At 38.8% G+C, this 19,218-nt stretch overlaps 1 protein-coding gene across 1 annotated transcript; it reads left to right on the top strand.

Annotated features, from left to right (window-relative positions):
- The first annotated feature begins 10,340 nt into the window (after positions 1 to 10,340).
- Positions 10,341 to 11,327, top strand: LOC100358668 (olfactory receptor 4A5-like). The gene has a single exon (XM_002709112.2). It carries the CDS (start codon positions 10,341 to 10,343, stop codon positions 11,325 to 11,327), a length of 987 nt encoding a protein of 328 aa, XP_002709158.2.
- The last annotated feature ends 7,891 nt before the right edge of the window (positions 11,328 to 19,218 follow it).

Raw genomic sequence — 19,218 nt, 5'->3', positions numbered from 1 at the left:
TAATCAATGACAGGAGGTTGCTAGGGTTAAGGAGGTGCTCAAGGAACTGGGAGAAAACTTGTCACAAATAACCACTCAGTGCCGACCCTTGCCACCTCTCCCACGGAGACCCAACCCACCTCGCCTCTCATGCCCTGACTGGCTGTCGTATATCTCTCTGTCTACCAGCTCCTCAACTCTTCTGAGAGCTCTGGCTGATGGTTGCTGGATCTGTTCCACCCTGTTGCCTTCCTTTACAACTATCGAAGTCCTGACAAATTCTACTCCTGGACCCACCAATGAGACAATTTTTCCCTTACTTACTAATCTCCCTCACGCAAAAAATCGACACTAGTGCTTCAATCTAACCTTGTCATTATCTCCTGACCCACTATGCCCCAACCCTTTTTTCAACTCCACTCTCTGTAATTCCATGACCCCTATAAAGCCGGGAGATGGCTTAACTGGAGGTCACTTCCTCCAGTGCGGGAGTTCCCTATTCCACTGTCTACCTCCTAATGCAACTGATATCTGTATTCCTGTAATTATCCTCCCAGAGGACTCCTTGGTGCCCCAAAACCTGTCTCTCCCGATACCAGTTCTGCAAAACGCCCATGCTGAAAGGGTCATAATTATCCATCCCTTTCTAGCAGCACTAGGTGTTCTAATGGGAGTGGGGACAGGAGTAACTAGCCTGGCGTATGGTACTACTCAGATACAACAACTGGTAAACACCTTAAATACGGAGCTACAAAATGTTGCAGCCTCCATTATAAAACTGCAAGACCAGATTGACTCCCTGGCTGATGTAGCCCTTCAAAACAGAAGGGCATTAGACCTCTTACTAGCAGAAAAAGTGGGAACATGCATATTTACGGGGGAACACTGCTGCTTTTTTACTAACAAATCTGGAGTGGTCAGAAACATGGCACAACAACTTAAGGAATGCATTGCCAAATGACAACAGGGATGGGATCTATTTTCCTCTTTTCTCCCTTGGGTACTCCCAACCCTGGGACCCATATTAACTGTAGGGACAGTTGTAATGATTGCTCCTTGTGCTCTCAGGCTCATAAAAGATCAAATCCAGGAAGCCTCCAGAGTAGTGGTCAACCAGATGCTTCTCCATCCATACATGTCTGTCCACGAGAGCCCCAAGATACCCGCAGTGGGCCCTTGTAGAGGATGTCCCCAGTCAGCAGGAAGTAGCCACAGAGACTCATCCTCACCCCTTTTCCTATCATCAAAAGTTCAGGATGCTAGCTTTGGGATCTGCAAGGAGAGAAGGCCTGAACTTCCAGGAATGGAGAGTCCTATCTGCCTTTCCTGGAATGAAAAGTCCTTGTCAAGGTCCCTGTGGGTGCCTAAAGGTCAACCAATGAGGATCAGACTTGCCTCAACCTTTAACCCCCATGTCCTGTATCTATAAAAGGAGCCCTCCCAACTTCTGAAGTGTGACTTCCTCGGCCTCCGCTCTGTTGGGACCGGAGAACCTCACCTAGGAGCGGAATTCCAATAAAAGGTTGTGAATTAATTGATTCATCTGGGAAGATTTGTTACACGCTGGACATGTTCCACTAATCTTTTCTATAAATTCACTTTAACACTTAATATGATCACTTTAACATTTTAGATGGCATTGACCACCAAGTTTAATGGGATTTGGAGTCCCATTGACAAGTTTTTTTTTTTTTTTTTTTTTTTTTTTTTGACAGGCAGAGTTAGACAGTGAGAGATTGAGAGAGAGAGAGAGAAAGGTCTTCCTTCCATTGGTTCACCCCCCCAAATGGCCACTATGGCTGGCACGCTGTGCCAGTCTGAAGCCAGGAGCCAGGTGCTTCCTCCTGGTTTTTAAACTGTACCCTTAGAAGTCTGTAGGAATGTATACAGAACTATACAGCTGTACAGTTACAAACTTCCTCCTCCCTCTCTTTTATTCTCACTCATTTTTTTTTTACTATTTTCAATTGACTTTATACACATATAATTAACTCTAGTTAAGTAAAGAGTTCAACAAATAGTATGAAGAAAAAAAAAGACGATAAAACAAAGAAAACAAAACTGTTCCTCAACAGTCAAGACAAGGACAGCTCAAGTCTTCCCTTCTTGAAGTGTCAATTTCACTTCAACAGATTTCATTTTTGGTGCTCTACTAGTTCTCACAGATCAGGGAGAACATATGGTATTTGTCCTTTTTGGACAGGCTTATTACTTTTTTTTTAAAATTTATTTGACAGGTAGAGTTATAGACAGTGAGAGAGAGAGAGAGAGACAGAGAGAAAGGTCTTCCTTTTCTGTTGGTTCACTCCCCAAATGGCTGCCACAGCCAGCACTGCACTGATCTGAAGCCAAGAGCCAGGTGCTTTCTCCTGGTCTCCCATGTGGGTGCAGGGGCCCAAGCACTTGGGCCATCCTCCACTGCCCTCCTGGGCCACAGCAGAGAGCTGGACTGGAAGAAGAGCAACCAGGACTAGAACCCTGTGTCGATATGTGATGCCAGTGCTGCAGGCGGAGGATTAAGCAAGTGTGCCATGGTGCCGGCCCCGGGACTGGCTTATTTCACTAAGTATGATGATTTCCAGATTTATCAATTTTGTATCAAATGACTGGATTTCTCTTTTTTTTTAATGCTGTGTAGTATTCCATAGTGTACATACCCCATAATTTCTTTATCCAGTTTTCAGTTTATGGGCATTAAGTAGATTCCACATCTTAGCTACTGTGAATTGAGCTGCAATAAACATGGAGGTGCAGTTAGCTCTTTGTCTATTGATTTCATTACCCTTGGGTAAATTCCCAGGAGTGGGATGGCTGTATCATATTGTAGATCTAATTCAGATTTTTGAGGTATCTCCATACTCTCTTCCATGGTGGCTTTACCAGTTTACATTTCCACCAACAGTGGATTAGGGTACCTTTTCCCCAACACCCTGCCAGCATTTGTTGTTTGTTGATTTCTGTATGAAAGGCATTCTAACTGGGGTGAGGTAAAACCACATTGTGGTTTTGATTTGCATTTCCCTGACAGCTAGTGATCCTGAACCTTTTTTCATGTGTTTGTTGGCTATTTGGATTTCCACTTTTTTTTTTTTTTTAGTGGAAATCAACACAGCAAGGTTTATTAGAGTAGGGACATCCATAAGAACGGCTGGGTACCTCTCCAGACAGAGCCTGAGAAAGAGTGCCCAGTCACTCAGACTGGGGGAGAGCAAGGTTACATGGTTGAGTGGAGAGAGTACATCTGGGCAGGCCAGGCGGGCAGCTTGGCAGTTCGGCAGAGGGCTGAGTGTGCACTCCGGTTGAGGCTGGGGGTTTTCAAGGGGATCGGCCCTGCTCTCCCCTCTCCTCCTCCTAGAACAAAGGACTCCTTGGATGCAAATATGAAAAATTCCCCTCTGACTCTCCCCCTGAAGTTATCAGACAGGAGGAAGCCTGGCTAGCGTTGCCCTGCCTTAGAGGAAGGATGGTTATTGGGTAGAAGGAGCAGGGCATTTGAAGTGCAGATACTAGGCTGCACCTGGAAGGTTACCTGGATGACTTTGAGATGCGGATGCTAGACCTAGATGTCAACTCCCTAGGTCTTTGTCACACATACATAAGCTTATTTCTAACCCCCTATCTAACATCCCCCCCACCCTCAAGAGGAATACCCATAATTCTTTTTTGGATAATGGATGGAGTTCCATCTTCTGTAGCTTCTTCAAAACTGACATATGGACATCGAGAAGGATATGGGTATTTCATCTTGCTATCTGTCCTATGGTGTGGAAAAGTGGCCTTGGAAAGACTGTCCTACTTGGTCCAGAGGAATGCTCAAGTTGTCCAATGGACTGGGCTGGAAGCCTTGTCTGACAACGATTTGGAGTTCAGCAGCTTTTATTCTGTTACAGACAAAACAAACAAGGGCATTAAAAAAACACGTGGTCCAAAGAGAAGCAGCAAGATTACAGAAGTTATTGGGCCAAGGAGAGGAAATAGCCAGGATTTCCATGACCAGATGTAAGGCCAGATGGATTTCTACTTTTGAAAATGTCTGTTTATGTCCTCGAGTCATCTCTTAATTGGGTTTTAGTTTGATTGTTGTAGAATTTCTTGATCTCTTTGTAGATTCTGGTTATTAATCCTTTATCAGTTGCATAGTTTGCAAACGATTTCTCCCATTCTGTCGGTCATCTCTTCACTTTCCTGAGTGTTTCTTTTGCCATACAGAAACTTCTCAATTTGATGTAACCCCATTTGTCTATTTTGGCTTTAATGTCCTGTGCTTCTGGGGTCTTTTCCATGAAGTCTTTGCCTGTGCCAGTGATTGCAGAGTATCCCCAATGTTCTCTAATCATTAGATGGTGTCAGGTCGGAGATGAAGACCTTTAATACATTTCGAGTGGATTTTTGTGTAAGGTGTAAGGTAGGAGTTGCTTCATGCTTCTGCATGTGGTGATCCAGTTTTCCCAGCACCAATTGTTGCAGAGACTTTCCTTGCTCCAGGGATTGGTTTTAGCTCCCTGGTAATATATTATTTGGTTTTCTATGCTTGCATTGATTCCTGGCATTTCTATTCTGTTCTATTGTTCTAGTCATCTATTTTTGTACCAGTACCAGGTTGTTTTGATTATGACTGCCTTGTCTTGAAATGTGGTATTGTGATCCTCCAGCTTTGTTTTTTTCTTTTGTATAAGATTGCTTTAGCTATTCGAGTTCTCTTGTGCCCCCATATGAAATTAAGCATCATATTTTTCTAGATCTGCTAAGAATGTCTTCAGTATATTGATTGGTATCACACTGAATCTGTAAATTGCTTTTGGAAGAAAGGACATTTTGATGATATTGATTCTTCCAGTCTATGAATGTGGAAGATTTTTTCCATTTTTTGTTTCTTCTTCTATTTCTTTCTTTAATGTTTTGTAATTTTCACCACAGAGATCTTTGACATCCTTGGTTAAATTTATTCCAAGGTATTTGATTTATTTTTGTAACTATTGTGAAGGGGATTGATCTTAGAAGATTTTTTCTCAGCCACGGCATTATCTGTATATACAAAGGCTATTGATTTTTGTTTATTGACTTTATATCCTGCTCTTTACCAAACTCATCTATGAGTTTCAATATTCTCTTAGTGGAGTCTTTTGGTTCCCCTATATATAGAATCATGTCATCCACAAATAGGGATAGTTTGACTTCCTCCTTCCCAATTTGTATCCCTTTGATAAAATCTTTATGATACAGAACATCTAATATTTATCTAAATACCTTCTGGCCAATGTAGCCTATAGAAAGCCAAGTTAAGGGAATATAAATGATGTCCTTAAGTTCTACTTTGTTGTTGGAAATCAGAAATTTACTCCTTTAGAGTTTTCAATTGGCACTGGATTGATATTAAGGGAATAAATTAGTAGAATGATGATCATTATGGCTTCATCTGACAAGAATTCAGGCCTTTTAAATAAATCATCACTCCAACTAAATTGCAAAATTATGAGTATCTATCTTTTCAGTAATTGGGATACCAACTTCAATAATCTCCTCAGTCCAAATTTTTCTGTTTCTTAACTTCAAGATTTCCTAGGAAGAGACCCTCTAAACAGTCACAGTAAGGCTCATCTTTATAGCTTAAAAGTTATCATTCTTTTCTAACAGTCAGGAGAGTGAAGAGACAACCGACAGAATGGGAAAGAATATTTGCAAACTATGCAACAGATAAAGGGTTAATAACCAGAATCTACAAAGAGATCAAGAAACTCCACAAAAACAAAACCAACAACCCACTTAAGAGATGGGCCAAGGACCTCAATAGACATTTTTCAAAAGAGGAAATCCAAATGGCCAACAGGCACATGAAAAAATGTTCAAGGTCGCTAGCAATCAGGGAAATGCAAATCAAAACCACAATGAGGTTTCACCTCACCCCGGTTAGAATGGCTCACATACAGAAATCTACCAACAACAGATGCTGGCGAGGATGTGGGGAAAAAGGGACACTAACCCACTGTTGGTGGGAATGCAAACTGGTCAAGCCACTATGAAAGTCAGTCTGGAGATTCCTCAGAAACCTGAATATAACCCTACCATTCGACCCAGCCATCCCACTCCTTGGGATTTACCCAAAGGAGTTTAAATTGACAAACAAAAAAGTCGTCTGCACCCTAATGTTTATTGCAGCACAATTCACAATAGCCAAGACCTGGAACCAACCTAAATGCCCATCAACGGTAGACTGGACAAAGAAATTATGGAATATGTATTCTTTAAAATACTATACCGCAGTAAGAAACAACGAAATCCAGTCATTTGCAACAAAATGGAGGAATCTGGAACACATCATGCTGAGTGAAATAAGCCAGTCCCAAAGGGACAAATACCATATGTTCTCCCTGATTGGTGACAACTGACTGAACACCAAGAAGGAAACCTCCTGAAGTGAAATGGACACTATGAGAAATGGTGACTTGATCAGCATAGCCCTGACTGTTAATGAACAACTTAATACATTATCCCTCTTAGTAGTTTTTTTTGTCTGTTCTACTTAATATGACTGGTTTAATTCTGTAATTATCACACAGTTATTCTTAAGTGTTGAAAATTAACTGAAATGTGATCCCTGTTAAACATAAGAGTGGGAATAAGAGAGGGAAGAGATGTATAATTTGGGACATGCTCAAGCTGACTTGCCCCAAATGGTAGAGTTAGAAACATACCAGGGGATTCCAATTCAATCCCATCAAGGTGGCATGTACCAATGCCATCTCACTAGTCCCAGTGATCAATTTCAGTTCACAATTGATCATAATGAAAGGACTAAGAGTCAAAGGGAGCACATAAACAAGTCTAGTACCTGCTAACACTAACTGATAGAATAAATAAAGGGGAGAGTAATCCAGCATGGGAAGCGAGATACTCAGCAGACTCATAGAATGGCAGATGTCCTAAATAGCACTCTGGCCTCAGAATCAGCCCTAAAACATTCGGATCTGGCTGAAAAGCCCATGAGAGTATTTCAGGCATGGAAAGCCAAGACACTCTGGCAAAAAGATCTCTGTGAGTGAGATCCCAGTGGAAAGAACAGGTCTTCAAAGAAGGAGGTACCTTTCTCTGAAGGGAGGAGAGAACCTCCACTTTGACTTTGACCTTGTCTAAACAAGATAAGAGTCGGAGAACTCAAGGGGCTTCCATAGCCTTGGAAACTCATGACCGGTGCATAGGGAGATTACTGATGCCATAAACAGGAGTGTCAATTTGTAAAGTCAACAACAGGAGTCACGGTGCACTTACTCCTCATGTAGGATCTCTGTCCTTAATGTGCTGTACATTGAGGCTTAATGCTATAACGAGTACTCAAACAGTATATTTCACTTTGTGTTTCTACGGGGGTGCAAACTGTTGAAATCTTTACTTAATGTATACTAAACTGATCTTCTGTAAAAAAAAAATAAAGAAATTATGAATTCCCAACTTGACTCTCACTGGGATTAAACATGACAATAGGTCTGATCTGATTTCATCATCATTTAAAAAAAATCATCTATTATTTTTCACTTTATGTTTCTGTGTGGGAGCAAACTGTTGAAATCCTTACTTAATGTATACTAAGCCGATCTTCTGTGTATTAAGATAATCGAAAATGAATCTTGATGTGAATGGAAGGGGAGAGGGAGTGGGAAAGGGGAGGGTTGTGGGTGGGAGGGATGGTATGGGGGGGAAGCCATTGTAATCCATAAGTCGTACTTTGGAAATTTATATTCATTAAATAAAAGTTGAAAAAATAAAAAAATAAAAAAATAAAAAAAAGTTATCATTCTTTTCTAAATATTACCGAATATGAAGTTCATAATGTGTTACTTAGTTTTCTTTACAAATTTTCTTTTCACATTATGAATTTTTCATGTTTTTTGGCATCCAGCAATTATTTATTAGCAAGAGCCTTCATCCTCTAGGGATTGTTCTAGGGAAGAAAAATGTTCAGAAGAGATTACTTCATTTGAATCTGTTCCAAATATTTTAACAAATTAACGTGTTATGGTTTTATAGACTCTTTCGTTTAGAGTAGTGATTATGTAAAAGTCATAGACTGTGCCTGTACATTTAAAAGGAAGGTTTATTTTTTTCTGACCAATGACCCAAGGGATTTCTGAAAACTTAAATTGCTGCCCAAGCCATAGTATGTCTTCGTTATGGCTAGTTCCCTGGAAGTTATGTTTCCTTGTTGTATTTAGCATGCTACTAGAAGTTTGTGGCGGGTCTCAACTTTCTAGGAAAAAGATTGGGAGGCATAGGGATATATTTTTAATCAGGAAAAACAAAATAGCCTTAGGAATATGTCTGAAAGGTTGATGATTCCTGCTTCTACCATTTCCAGGAAGTCAGCTCCTAAGTTTTGTCTTCTTGGGTACACATCTTAATAGAGATATTAATGGAACAAATGCAGATGAGTACATGAACATAATCCTAAATTATCAAAGTAATGTTCTTTTTGTTTACCATCATTGATTAAAAAAAGGAAAAGTTAATGTAACTAATTTTAATGCTTGTTTATTGTGCTAGTAAATAGTGAGCTTTACCAGGTTCACTTTGTCAATTTTTCATGGTCAAGCAGACATGGCATTTTTTTTTCTACGCAGACATTTTCTTGGCAGGTGAGACAGTGAATGTACAGTGAATGTTGACATTATATTTAATTGTCTTTATGTTTTAGGCATGTACATAGGATACTTTTATATTTTCATGAGAGACTAGAAATATAGATTCTGTAGTCACTTTGAACTCTTTCTAGATACTTTGATCAATCATACTTTATGATAGAGAATTTATGTGGGTTTTTGTGTGTGAATTTTAAAATTATACCAGCACATGTTAATATGCTATACACACAGACTCATATATATATACATATATATATGTGTATATATATATACATATATATGTGTATATATATATACATATATAAAACTCATGCTCAGGGAAGTACATATACTATCACCACTTAGGCATTTTATAAAATTATAATTATAAAGTACTCTACAGAGTTTATTTGTTATAACAGAATTCTTTTTAAAGGTCATATTCATAAGAAACTACATTTTTAAAAAATATTAAGGGTTTAAGTTGGAATCATATTTGCATTACTTTTTAGGTTTATGATATAAAATCATTGAAACTTAAATATTAGACTATAGTTTATAGTTGAAATACTCTATTATTAACATGTAAATAATTAAACTCTTCAGTGTAATATTTATTTTAAAGCCAGTAATGATGGCTATACATTGCAGAAAATAAAATGTGGGATATATGGATATAGTTTATACCCTATTCTATGTTCTTCAATAAATGTTGCTTTATTGGTTTACAGCTTTAATAATAACAGAAATCTTGAAGTGAATGAAAGCAGTAATGTGAGTGAAACATGCAGAAAGTTCATCAGAGCTGGCTTCTAAAGAAATCTCAGACCCTTTCTGCATATGTCTTTCCTTGCTACAAAAATCTATGTGAGTGTTATGTTCTTGCTTGATTCTATTAAGGTATGTTCCATCATGTGTAGATGTTAGTAATTACACACATGCTTTTATGTTATGCCCAAGTTATAGGTATATTACTTATACAATTTGTGTGATTCTTGTTAGATTGAAAGCAATAATATTGTTAGTTTTGATCTAAAGTGCACAAAGAAGCATTCAGGAGCACGAAGTTTCTTTGCCAGTTGTCAGGCAGTGTTCTATACACTTCTCTGTGAACAAGACAACACTGATGAAAGTAAAGAATAATTAGTATCTGAACCCTAAAAATAATGAAACTGAATAGGTTCATTAACTCCCCAAGGCCACAGAGACAGGATGTTGCAAGTGGGGATTCCAATACAGTGTGGCTCCAAGTATTCAACACAAAAAAATCCCCACTCAAAGTCTGTTTCTATGTTAATTTACTCATTTAGAGTGTATTTTCCCAACTATACAGTAAGTTCTATGAAAACAGGATGCCTTTTCCTGCTTGTCGTTGCTGACTTCGTTACAAAGAGTGACATGTATCAAAGAAGTAGTAAATGCATGAATGGCTGCTCTGCTTTTGACTCTAATCCTTTATAGAAGATCTGTTGAGCCTGAGATGTAGAAACTATTTCTTTTAGGTCCAAAAAAAAAAAAAAAATCAGCTGAAGGAGAAAAAGCATTGTCAAGGGAAGGCCTATTGAACTCTTTCAAAGAGGAACTCTGTAGATTACTAAGGAAATGTGTTCTGTGTGTAAGCTAGTGTAGCAGATATAATGATGGAGATGTGCTCATGACATGATGGATTCAGAGTCCTGCTCACAATTTCATTACAGGTCCTGTTCTCCTGAGCTCCTACTTTGGAAATAAGCATTTATAGACGAATCAATGGGACGTGGTAGCAATGTCACAGAATTTGTTCTTCTGGGCCTCACTCAGGATCGGAATGGGCAAAAGGCACTGTTTGTCATGTTTTTACTCATCTACATTGTGACAATGGCGGGAAACATGCTGATTGTGATGACGGTTGTTGCCAGCCCCTCTCTTAGCTCCCCAATGTACTTCTTCCTTACCTATCTGTCACTCATGGATGCTGTCTATTCCACTGCCATTTCACCCAAGTTGATCACAGACTTATTCTGTGATAAGAAAACTATTTCCTTCCCAGCTTGCATGGGACAGCTCTTCATAGAACACTTATTTGGTGGTGCTGAGGTCTTCCTGCTGGTGGTGATGGCTTATGACCGCTATGTGGCCATCTGTAAGCCACTGCACTATCTGGCCATCATGAATCGACAGGTTTGCATCTTTCTGTTGGTGGTGGCCTGGGTTGGAGGTTTTATGCATTCTTTTGTTCAACTTGTGTTTGTGTACAGTCTCCCCTTCTGTGGCCCCAATGTCATTGACCACTTCATTTGTGACATGTACCCATTGTTGGAACTTGCGTGCACTGACACCTACTTCATAGGTCTCACTGTGGTTGCCAATGGCGGAGCCATCTGTATGGCGGTCTTTATCCTTCTTCTGATCTCCTATGGAGTCATCCTAAGCTCCCTTAGAACTCACAGCCAGGAAGGACGGCGCAAGGCCCTGTCTACCTGCAGCTCCCACATCACAGTGATTGTGCTGTTTTTCGTTCCCTGTATTTTCATGTATATTAGACCTGTTTCCAACTTTCCTGTTGATAAGTTCTTGACTGTGGTATATACAATTATGACTCCCATGTTGAATCCTTTAATATATACCTTAAGAAATTCAGAGATGAAAAGTGCTATGGGGAAACTCTGGAGTCAAAAGTTAACTATAGGTAGGGTAAGAATGCTTCCCACACTGAACATATTTGTTGTAAGTTCTAAAACAACAAGCAAGCAGTAAATTCTAACACCTTAATTCAAACTATGGATGAGGTAAACAGTTCAACTGGTTCTGTCGGATGCTTTTGTTTTTTCAAAACAATAAAAAAGTGGAACAATTTATCATTTGTGACTGGAATCACTTTAATAGAAAACTTTCTGTAAAGTGAGTAAGAGGCACATGTATTGTCCTATTAGTTTACCTTATAACCTTGGTTTTTCAGTTTATATTGAAATTTGATTTAGAAGTTTGATTATTCATTTCAAAAGAGAAATAAAAAGCTACTTTTGAAAATTTGCTATTACAAAACTAATGGGAAAGGAATTTGGCTATTAAAGGGAACAGATTTCTGAGACTAAAAAGGTTATCTTTAAATGCTAATGTTCAATATTCTACCAGCACATCAACTTTTGGTAGCTCATGATGAATTTCATTTCAGAATATTTCTATTCCTTAAGGAACTCTGTCAGATCATCATCAGGCAGATGATGTCATATTTTGACATGGACAATACCAGTAAACAATTTTGTTAAAAGGCATGTTGTTAATGAGGAAAACATTCCAAATCTTGATTACAGGATATATACTTTGAGGAAACCACTGTAAGACATGTTGTAAATATATTTTTATGATTTTTCTTCACTAGTTATTATATGCATGTTTTCTGTAATAAATAGGTAGAGCTTCTTATTTTGTTTCTATGATTCTGAATATATGGGTAAAGAAATATTACTTGGCCTAAGGTGCAATACTTCCTAAAATTTACATTCAATATAAATACATTATTTATGGACTTACAAAAGGATCTTAGCCACCAACTTGGAACATCAGAAACCAGTAGAAAGACAAAATTTTTTCAATCCAAATTGGAACATCACAAAAGATTGGAAGAGTTTACTTTTAATTTATTTCTATTTGTTTAACACAGTTTTGTTGTGTATACTTAAGGTATACAGCCTGATAAAGTGGAGTGGGTATACATGGTGAAAACATTACTATAATGAAGCTAAGGAACACATTCATCATCTCATATAGATTCCCACTTTTTTGTGGTAAGAGTAGTTAAAATCTAATTATTTAGCTTGAATCCAAATGCAGCATGATTTTATTGGCTATATTCCTGACATTGTACATTAATTGAGGATGCAAAATAATAGAGGATACAAAATAGGATGAGCAAGCCTAGACACCTAGTGTGCTACGCTGGTTTATTTTCTGACTGAAAAACAAGTTTGGAACTTTTATTAATTAAAAAAATGTTACATTATCTATTATGTTCATTAAGTTGTGTATATTATATTCAAAGCATATACAATTTATTTGCAAACATTGTGGCTACTTACCAATAATATTATTATCTTTAAATTACCTGTATGTACCTTTTTTAAAAAAGATTTATTTATTTGAAAGGTGTAGTTACAGAAAGGCAGAGAGAGAGAGAGAGAGAGAGAGTGAGACAGAAAGAGATCTTCCAATTGTTGGTTAACTCTCCAAATGATCACGACAGCTGGAGCTGGGCCAATCAGAAGCCAGGAGCCAGGAGTTTCTTCTGGGTCTCCCACATGGAGCAGGGGCCCAAGCAGTTGGACCATCTTCCACTGCTTTCCCAGGCACATTAGCAGGGAGCTAGATCAGAAGTCAAGCAATAGTGACTCGAACCCATGCCCATATGGGATACCAGCATTGCAGGCAGTGGCTTAACCTGCTAAGCCATAGTGCCGGCCCATGTGTACCTTTTTTATACCACTCATCCATCTTTCTGCATAGGTGATTGCAGTGCTAAACTTTTGTGAATCATAATTACAAATAGTTAACTACATATGTATGTATACTTAAAATATGTTGTTTAGTTTTTCTTATTCCTGTCCTTAATTGAAAGCATAAGCTATGCATTTTTCTGAATATCATATTGATCCATGTATTAACTTTCTAAGATTCAGTTATGTTGCTCCATGTCCCTTTATTTTATTTTTTAAAGATTTATTTATTTATTTGAAAGTCAGAGTTACACAGAGAGAGGAGAGGTAGAGAGAGAGAGAGGGCTTCCATCCGATGGTTCACTCCCCAGTTGGCCACAAAGGCCGGAGTTGCACTGATCCTAAGCCAGGAGCCAGGAGCTTCTTCTGGGTCTCCCACGTGGGTGCAGGGGCACAAGGACTTGGGCCATCTTCTACTGCTTTCCCAGGCCATAGCAGAGAGCTGGATCAGAAGTGGAGCAGCCAGGTCTTGAACCAGTGCCCAAATGGGATGCCAGCGTTTCAGGCCAGGGCGTTAACCTGCTGTGCCACAGTGCCAGCCCCTCCATGTCCCTTTAGTCTCATCATTTGCTTGATGTGTTTTATTCCAAGTGTGACTATACTACATGATGTGTAGCCATGTAATTAATGGTCACAGGAGTTGTGTCCAGATTTTTTCATAGAGCACATAGTATTGCTATGGATGTTCTGAAGGAAATTATTTTGTGTTAAGTACAATGTTTATACATTCACTTTTACAGATGATAGCATCTTCCCACCAAATTCTGTATGATTATGTTACACCCCTACCAAGAGTGTATAACAAATTTATTGCTTTACATTCTTCCCAATGTCTGATATTGCAAGCTCTTTGATAGTTTTGCTAATGTAATGGTTTTAAGATGGAATACATTGCAATTTTAATTTGGATTTTTTATTGATACTGAATTTGAGTGTATTCTTGTTTATTGAACATTATTTTTTTGAATCCTCCATTTTAAAACTTCTATTAAACATGCATTTGCATTTTTCTATCAATTGTTTTCCTATTATAAATTTTTTGTGGTTCATCGGGATTCCTTTGTTCTAGTTCTTTACTTGTAATTTTATGTGTATTGCAAGTTCCTCTTTTTTTTTTTTTTTTTATTTTTGACAGGCAGAGTGGACAGTGAGAGAGAGAGACAGAGAGAAAGGTCTTCCTTTTGCCGTTGGTTCACCCTCCAATGGCCGCCGCGGCCAGCGCGCTGCGGCTGGCGCACTGCGCTGATCCGATGGCAGGAGCCAGGAGCCAGGTGCTTTTCCTGGTCTCCCATGGGGTGCAGGGCCCAAGCACCTGGGCCATCCTCCACTGCACTCCCTGGCCACAGCAGAGGGCTGGCCTGGAAGAGGGGCAACCGGGACAGAATCCGGTGCCCCGACCGGGACTAGAACCCGGTGTGCCGGCGCCGCTAGGCGGAGGATTAGCCTAGTGAGCCGCGGCGCCGGCCCGCAAGTTCCTCTTAATTATCTTATTTTTTAAACCATTACTGAGGCCTGTGCCGCGGCTCAATGGGCTAATCCTCCACCTGTGGCACTGGCACACTGGGTTCTAGTCCCGGTCGGGGCTCCGGATTCTGTCCCGGTTGCCCCTCTTCCAGGCCAGCTCTCTACTGTGGCCTGGGAGTGCAGTGGAGGATGGCCCAAGTTCTTGGGCCCTGCACCCACATGGGAGACCAGGAGAAGCACCTGGCTCCTGGCTTTGGATCAGCGTGATGAGCCGGCCGCAGCGCGCTGGCCGCTTTGGCCATTGGAGGGTGAACCAACGGCAAAAGGAAGACCTTTCTCTCTGTTTCTCTCTCTCACTGTCCACTCTGCCTATAAAAAAAAAAAAAAAAGAAAAGAAAACAACATAACTTAAAAAAAAACAACCCATTATTGATACATTTGGTTAATAATAACTTTAGTTTAATTTTAAATCTTTCAGGCAGAGTTAGACAGAGAGAGACAGAGAGAAAGGTCTTCCTTTTTCTGTTGGTTCGCCCCCCAAACAGGCGCTATGGCCTGTGCGTTGTGGCCAGCGCACTGCACCGATCCGAAGCCAGGAGCCAGGTGCTTCCTCTTGGTCTCCCATGTGGGTGCAGGGCCCAAGCAATTGGGTCATCCTCCACTGCACTCCCGGGCCACAGCAGAGAGCTAGACTGGAAGAGGAGCAACTGGGACAGAATCCGGCACCCCAACTGGGACTAGAACCTGGTGTGCCTTCACCGCAGTTGGACTATTAGCCAAGTGAGCCGTGGCACCTGCGACAACATGTTGTTTTGAAGTATGTATACATTGTGGAATGCCTAAATCAAACTAATTTACATATTTGTCATCTCACCTACTTATTGCTATTTTGTGGTGAAAATACTTGCAATGTACATTCTTAACCATTTTCAAGACTATGCTACATTGTTATTAACTATAGATACCATGTTGTACATAGAGGTATTGAATTTATTCTTCCTATCTAACTAAACTGTGTGATGGTTGACCAACATCTACCTAACACCCTTAATCTAGCTCCTGGTAATCATATTTCTACACTTTTTATGAGCCCATATACAAGTGAAATCAAGTAGTAATTGTCTTTCTATGCCTAACTTATTTCATTCAAGGTAATGTCCATTGTTCATATATGTGTAAATGTGGAATTCCTTCTTTTTTTTAAGACTAACTGATTTACCACTGTGTACATATTTTCTTTGCCCATTCATTTGTTGATGGGCACTTAAGTTGACTGCATAGCTTGGCTATTGCTGTGAACATGTGACTGCAGACATCTCTTCTAAATACTCATTCTATAGCCTTTGGCTGTATACCCAGAAGTAGGAATACTGCATTGCATGGCAGTTCTATTTTTAATTTTTGAGGAAATTCTATACTTTGCCTCATAATGGCTATCCTGATTTATATTGCCAAAAGTGTGCAGGGCTTCCTGTTTCTCCAACTCTTATTTGTCAGTTTTTAATAAATGCCATTCATTTTTCTACTTTGCCTTTGTTGCTGGTGCTTTTGGGAAATCTTATCCAAGAAGTTATCACCTGCACCAATGTCTTGAAGTATTTTCCCTACATTTCCTTTTAGTAATTTAACTGCTTTTGGTCTTAAATTTAGATCTTCAATCAATTTGAGTTGATATTTTGTATGTCAGGAGAGATGGGGATCTAATTCCATTCTTCTATGCATACATGTCCAGTTTTTCCAGCACCATTTATTGAAAAGACTTTCTCCAGTGTATGCACTTGTTACCTTTGTCAAAAGTCAGTTGACTATATGTGTGTGGATAAGCTTTGGGGTTCTCTATTCAGTTCCATTGTTCTGTGTGCTGGTTTTATTTACTTTAGCTTTATGATATGCTGTTTTATTTACTTTAGCTTTATGATATGCTTTGAAATGAGGTATTGTGATGCCCTGATTCAATTTGAAACATATTTTTGTTCAGCTTTGCCTCAGCTGTACTGGATCTTTTATGATTGCATATGAAAACTTTAAGGTAATACCTCAGTATGATTTTGGTTTTCATTTCTCTGATGCTTTGTGATCATGCACCTTTTTTATATGTCTGTGATTTGTTTGCCATCTTTTGAGAAATAACTATTCAGATCATTTGTCCCTTTGGAACTGGGTTATTTGTTTTTATATTATTACCATTCTTAGTGGTTTTCTGTTGCTTCAAAACCAATTTCCAGAAATTTAAAAAAATCCAACTTTCTTCTCTAATCTGATGTAGTTTAAAAAATGCCCAGATATTTATGTATCTATTCTACATTGTTTTCCTTTTATTAATTGTTTATTCCTAAGCTATTACCCCATTATTTAATTCATGTAGGTAGATTTTCAAATCTGGTTAAAGGCCTACAAGTCAATAATCTTATTTAAAAATATTTTAAGGGCAAATGTTGTTGTGCGGCTGATTCATATGCAGCTCGGAATGCCCACATTCCACATCAAAGTGCCTGGTTTGAGTCCCTTCTACTCTGTGTTTCCAACCAACTTCCTGCTAATGAGCTAGGAGCAAGTGGATTATGACTCAAGCTCTTAGTTCCTGTCACCCACAAGGGGGGGGCCCAGATTGAATTCCTGGCTCCTGGCTTCAGCTGAAGAGCAAACAGTTGAATGGATGATCTCTATCTTTCTGTCTCTCCCTGTATCTCTGTTACTCTGCCTCTCAAGAAAGAAATCTATTCAGATTTATGACTGGCAATATAGTAAATATAATTAACTGGAAAATAATGAACATCTTAAAACACATTGAATCATTCTATCTGGGAATATTATAATTTGATTTATTTAGGTCTTTGAAGTTCTTCAGCAATTCTTTTGTTTTCATCATAGAAGTCTTTCAGATTTTCATTTGAGTTTGCATTATGTAATTTTGGTTACCTTAATTAAAGATACTTCTCTACCATATATCTTCTAAATAATTTTGGGTAATATTAAAGAAAGTTTAATTTTGAATTAATTCACTGTACTGAACATCCTTACAATATATTCTAGCTAGATAAAAATATAATCTTAAATAAGGACTTTTATTTACAATATTTTATACCATATACCTCCTGATTATAACTATTTCATATAGAAAAACATGGAATAATAACTGTGGGTAGAGGAAATATTATCTTGATTTTAACTTCAGTGGGGAGGCTTGTGGTAATTCCTTTCAAAAATGTGTTCATTAAAGTTGTTATCTCAATCTTTACATCAGTGTTTCGAGAGGAACAGATAGCAATATTCAAAAGAGAAATCAAAAACAATTTCCAAAGAATTTCTCAATGATAAATCATTTATTGTGTTTTGTACAATTCTAACTTCATGCTGGACCCCTTAATTTATAGCATGGTTAACAACACTGTAAAAGGATAGATCTTAAATGTTCTCAACATAAAATTAAGTAACAGGGCCAGCGCCGCGGCTCACTAGGCTAATCCTCCACCTAGCGGCGCTGGCACACCGGGTTCTAGTCCCGGTCCGGGCGCCGGATTCTGTCCCTGTTGCCCCTCTTCCAGGCCAGCTCTCTGCTGTGGCCAGGGAGTGCAGTGGAGGATGGCCCAAGTACTTGGGCCCTGCACCCCATGGGAGACCAGGAGAAGCACCTGGCTTCTGCCTTTGGATCAGAGCGGTGTGCCGGCAGCAGCGCGCCGACCGCGGTGGCCATTGGAGGGTGAACCAACGGCAAAGGAAGACCTTTCTCTCTGTCTGTCTCTCTCTCACTGTCCACTCTGCCTGTCAAAAAAAATTTAAGTAACAGAAAGAAGATATTAACTTTGTGATGTAATGAATATGTTAGTTTAACTGTTGCACTCATTTTACAACCAATATAAAATTGTACACTCTCAGTCCATAGGATTCCTATTTGTCATTTATACATCAATAGATCTAAAATAATAAAAATAATACTAATCGCACTGCTAAAAATGTGGCTAATATTCAAAGCAGTTTAACATTACCTGCTGCAACTGTTTTTCCCAATAAAATATATTGCAGTAGATTATAATGCTTCAAATTTAGTTAGGTTTCTTAGCATGTAATTAATCGGCAAATATTCACTTTTATTTTTGTTATCTAATTGTTGTTGCATTCTATGATTCTCATGTATGCACTCTGTATTATTTTAAGTATTTTGAAATGTATGGTGACACGTCTGAGAGGTCAGCATACTGGCATACTGTTTACTCTGAGAATGTTCTGTGATCACTTTGAGATATATATGCAGTGTTTTACATTTATTTTCCTTTTCTGTATTCCTATACTAATACATGTACTACCACCTTGTCTGCTTAAAACTAAATGACAAACTCAGGATCTTTCCTCTTAGGAGAGAATGCTGATTTTTCTGCCCTTGGATCAAGCTTTCAATGATTTGTTTTGAAATTAACTTTCTTTATCCTCTAGGTTTCAGTTCAGATGATGTCTGGAAAGACATGGGTTAAACTTGGACATTCAATGTTTGCCCATTTTTCAAGGCATGATTTTAATATGAATAGTACATATTTCATTTCTGCCCAGACTAGATGCTTTAGCTATGTGACTCCAAGTTTCTCTTCTATACTCCTCACTCCCAAGAGGGCATGTTTCCTTAAATCTTGACCTTTGTAGTTAGTATCCATGTGGCATCTCTGGAGGTGCAGTCTACCTCAGTTCTATCCCCAGAA

This window comes from Oryctolagus cuniculus, chromosome 1, assembly GCF_964237555.1.
Source record: "Oryctolagus cuniculus chromosome 1, mOryCun1.1, whole genome shotgun sequence".
Lineage (NCBI taxonomy): Eukaryota > Metazoa > Chordata > Mammalia > Lagomorpha > Leporidae > Oryctolagus > Oryctolagus cuniculus.
Note: the sequence above shows the minus strand (reverse complement) of the source record. Positions and strands in the feature narration are given on the sequence as shown.

Coding starts and splice junctions, on each gene's coding strand:
- LOC100358668 (XM_002709112.2), top strand. CDS start 10,341: ATGGGACGTGGTAGCAATGTCACAGAATTTGTTCTTCTGGGCCTCACT.